A 3,859-nucleotide genomic window follows, 5' to 3' on the forward strand; every position below is an offset into this window, starting at 1 on the left:
GCCAAGTACAGAGTCCTTGCCTGGACAGCAGCTCAGGAGTCTCACTTGGTTCAATGTGTGTTTGAAAAGTCCTCAGGAAGCCAGGAGCAGCCAGAGCAGTCCAATAACACCAGCCTTTGCAAACACCCCAGGCAGCAAGGTCTCTGCCACAGGGCGGTCACAGGGACCACTTTTTGCTAGGACACTTACTGGCAGTGTGCTTTGTGCCAACAGCTTCTCAGCATAACAGGACAGAGAGCACACACAAAGGAGTCGCTTTTAAAATAGTAAAAATAAGTTGCCTCCGTCCTTCTTTCTCCCCTATTCCTGAAATGAAAGAGCCTTTTATTCCCTCCTGTTTCTAGGAGAGACTAAAGTTTAAGTCTTAGCAACTCGACGGAGGAAAGGAGGGAGCAGCCCTGAGCAGAGCCCTCTTACAGCTCCCGGAGGAGGGCTGGGCTGTGGTATACCCGCCCAGCTGAAGGGCAGCAAGGGAAACGTGTTTTTCTTCCTGCTTTCTTCTCTGCACTCAAATACTGAGGGCAGGTAAGAACCCGGGCAGTGCTGGAGAAGGGAAAAGGACCAGTGGACACAGAGACAGGCTTTAAGGATGGAAGATCGCCAGATGTTATCTCAAGAAATACCTACAAGAGGACCAGGATAAAGAAAAGTTACAGAGGGCACAGATGGGAGCCAACGGCTCCATTTCCTGGCTGCTGCCCTCCCCGTTTTTGCAGGGGTGGGCTGTTTGCCCTGCTGCCCTTGCAGCGGCCAAGCTCCCGGTGCTGGAGCTGGGGTTCGTCCTGTGATGGCCGTGGCTCCGACCAGCATGGCGGATGAAATGCAGGCAGCTGGGCGGAGGAGAGGGATGACCTTCCCTTGCGAGGGGGAGGAGGCAGCAGCTCCCTGCCTGCGCGGCGAGCGAGAGGCACCTCGCCACTGCCGCTTTCTCTTCCCATCAGCGCCCTCCCACTCAGCCCCGTATGGCAGCCCAGGCGCCATGGCCGAGCCGGCTGCTGTGGCCAGCCTGGAGGAGGACCTGACCTGTCCTGTCTGCCTGGGCATTTACAGCAACCCCGTGTCCCTGAGCTGTGGCCACAGCTTCTGCAAGGAGTGCATCCAGGAGGTGCGCAGCCGCCGGCGTTGCCTGCGGGGCCCTTTCAGCTGCCCGCTGTGCTACGCCCAGGCAGACCCCGCTATGGAGCTGCAGCCCAACGTCCAGCTCCGCAGCATAGTGCAGAAGTTTTTGGATGCTCCCGCCCACCAAGAGGAGGAAAAGCACGAAGTGCAATGTGAAGAGAAGGAGGAAGGTTCAGGCCAGCAAGACGAGGTGATCCTGTGTGATTTCTGCCTTCAGGAGCCCCAGCCAGCCATGAAGACCTGCCTGAGCTGCGAGGCCTCCCTGTGCCAAGCCCACCTGACCAAGCACAGCATGAAGAGCCCCATGAGAGACCATGTCCTGCTGGAGCCCTGTAGTGCGCAGTTGTTGGCTGAGAGGAGGTGCCCCCAGCACGGCAAACTGCTGGAGTGCTTCTGCAAGACAGACTCGCTCTGCATCTGCATGCTGTGCTGTGTCACCAGCTCCCACAAGAACCACAAGGTCACCAGTTTGGAGGAGGCTTTTGGCCAAGCGCAGGTAAGAGGCTGCCAGGACAATAGCCTGGGCACGGATTGCACTAGGAAAACCATGAGGGTCTGTGGCATGGAGAGCTGCCCGCAGCACAGGGATGAAACACCTCCTGACTTTCAGATCTGCAGACTCAGCATGGGGCTACATCTCCATCTTGGGATATTGGGCTTTTATTCCTAGTTCTGTCTCAGATTCCCTCAGGGCTTGCCCTCAGGATATAGAACAAGATGTTACAAACATCTTCCCACCCCGAGGAGCCAAACTGGTGGGACCAAGTGCTGTGGCTATGCTTTTAGTCCTCGGTTCACTTTCAAGCTGTGAGATCAGCTTGAGCTGCGTTTATGCAATGAAAATGAATGTCAGAGTAATAGAAAGGAAGCTGTCAGCACTAAAAGTAGTTTTGTGTGTGGCTGTTGCACACTAACAGTTTTCAGTTTCAAAATGTCTTTCCCATGGTCATAACTGTGGTATTTGTTCAGGAATAAAATCCTCCAGTAAACCTTTATGTATTGATTTATCCCGAGAGCATGCAGTAAACAAACTTTTTGCAGGTGTACCTTAACCCATGTCCATAAAATTGCTGATCTTGTGCACATGCATCAGTTCTATCCTGTTATCTCCCTGCCGTTATTTTTATAGAGTGTTCTTCCTGAAACTCTGAAAAAAGTGAAAACATACGAAGCTGCGCTGAATGAAAGCATAGCAAACCTGCTGAGACAAGAGGAGGAAGTAAAGGTTTGTTCCAAGATCCCATAGTACTTCAGGAATGGTTGCATGCTGGTAGCTGATGAGATTAAGTTTTCTTTTGCCCTTCCCCATATCAAGTATTCCAAAGCTTTTTTAGTTTCTGTGTGGTTTCTCAGATATTTTCTAGGTTTCTTCTTTGAGGGAGGATGATGAACAATTTTCTTATCAGTCTGGGAAGTACATTCTTGGTTTCCAAAGGACATTTGAGCTTGAAAGTTGCTATATAAGTCCATGCCTCCTGATTGGTGAGGCATGGTTGGCTTTTTTTCCCCCAACCTTATTAAATTTGCAGACTCTAAAATATTTGTGGAAAAGATACAGACCATATTATAGTGATTTTATTCCTCTTTACAACAAGAAATCTGTTTAGGTTAGCCTGTGGTTCTAAGAAGTTGCTAGGAATGAGGTTAAAAGATTGCCTCAAAGTGTCTGGTTTTTGTTCCCAGCACGCAAATACCTATTTAAAAGCTCTGAAAGAGCAGGGAATATAGCGCAGGTCTCCAAAGCCTAGTTCACTCTGCGTATGCAGAAATGGCACTTGCCTGCCTCCACCAGTAAAAATGATGGGACTAGAGGTCCTGGCACTGGGCAAAGGAGATGTTCCCTTCGAGTCTGAAGACAAAACTGTACCTGTTGGCAGTGTCCTGTCTGGCAGTGTAGCTGCTTTCAGACAGTGAAGGAAGCTTGGTGGAGGCAGAAAGCAGAGAAACTGTTTTTCCTCACCTTAAAAGGACCAAAGACAATGTATCCATAGAAAAATACCAGTGCAGAAGAAGGAAATGCACACATAGTGGAAAGTCTTCAGCAAGCATGGTGCAAGAAGCACTACTTTTTCAGCTTTCTCTTGTCAGGTGCCAGATGCGAGGAAGGCCACTTATGTCACTTGTCCTTTCTGCTGTCAGTGGGACATCTTGGTTTGTCGTCACAGGGAGAGGCACTAAGTTGGTGGTTACTTCTCTCAGCCCAGAAAAGACCAGGCTCTTTTCTGAGTGGGAGTTAGCGTGGAACACGTAAGATTCGGTCCCTAACAGCTTTGAAAGTGTTTTCTTAATAGACTAAAGAGAGCCTGAGGAGGAAGCGGCTGGAAAGCCTCTTCGAAGAGATGCGTCTGAAGCTAGAGAACGAAAAAGAAGAGGTCCTGAAAGCTCTCAGTCACAACGAGGAGCAACAGCTTTCTCAGATTCAGACACAGATACAAAAACACAAAGAGGTGAAGGATTCAGCCAGCCGTGATGTACAGGAACTAGAGGTTCTGAGAGATCAGAAAGACTTACTTCTTTTCACCAAGGTACATAACGGTATCTCCCTTCCCAAAGATACTCAGCTCTTGGGCTGGCCTTTGCCTGCGCTATGCTAATTCTACTTTCAAAATGTTTTTTACAGGCTTTTGCAGAGATTCAAGCCAGGTAAGCTCTTCCCAAGGTGGTCTACGATTGCATTTTGTGTTGCTTCAGGTAACTGATAGTCCAGCGGCGCGGGTCTGCCTGCCCAGCCTGCGCGCGC

At 50.0% G+C, this 3,859-nt stretch overlaps 1 protein-coding gene across 1 annotated transcript; it reads left to right on the top strand.

Moving 5' to 3' along the window:
- Window positions 1-808: 808 nt before the first annotated feature.
- On the top strand, window positions 809-3,644 carry LOC104623879 (E3 ubiquitin/ISG15 ligase TRIM25-like; the record flags this gene model as incomplete). Its single annotated transcript, XM_010291089.1, has 3 exons — window positions 809-1,615; window positions 2,249-2,344; window positions 3,411-3,644. Coding segments are annotated over exons 1-3 (1,137 nt in total), but the record flags the coding sequence as incomplete, so codon positions are not given.
- Window positions 3,645-3,859: the final 215 nt, after the last annotated feature.

The sequence above is a fragment of the Phaethon lepturus genome, unplaced genomic scaffold (genome assembly GCF_000687285.1).
Source record: "Phaethon lepturus isolate BGI_N335 unplaced genomic scaffold, ASM68728v1 scaffold47427, whole genome shotgun sequence".
NCBI classification, from domain to species: domain Eukaryota; kingdom Metazoa; phylum Chordata; class Aves; order Phaethontiformes; family Phaethontidae; genus Phaethon; species Phaethon lepturus.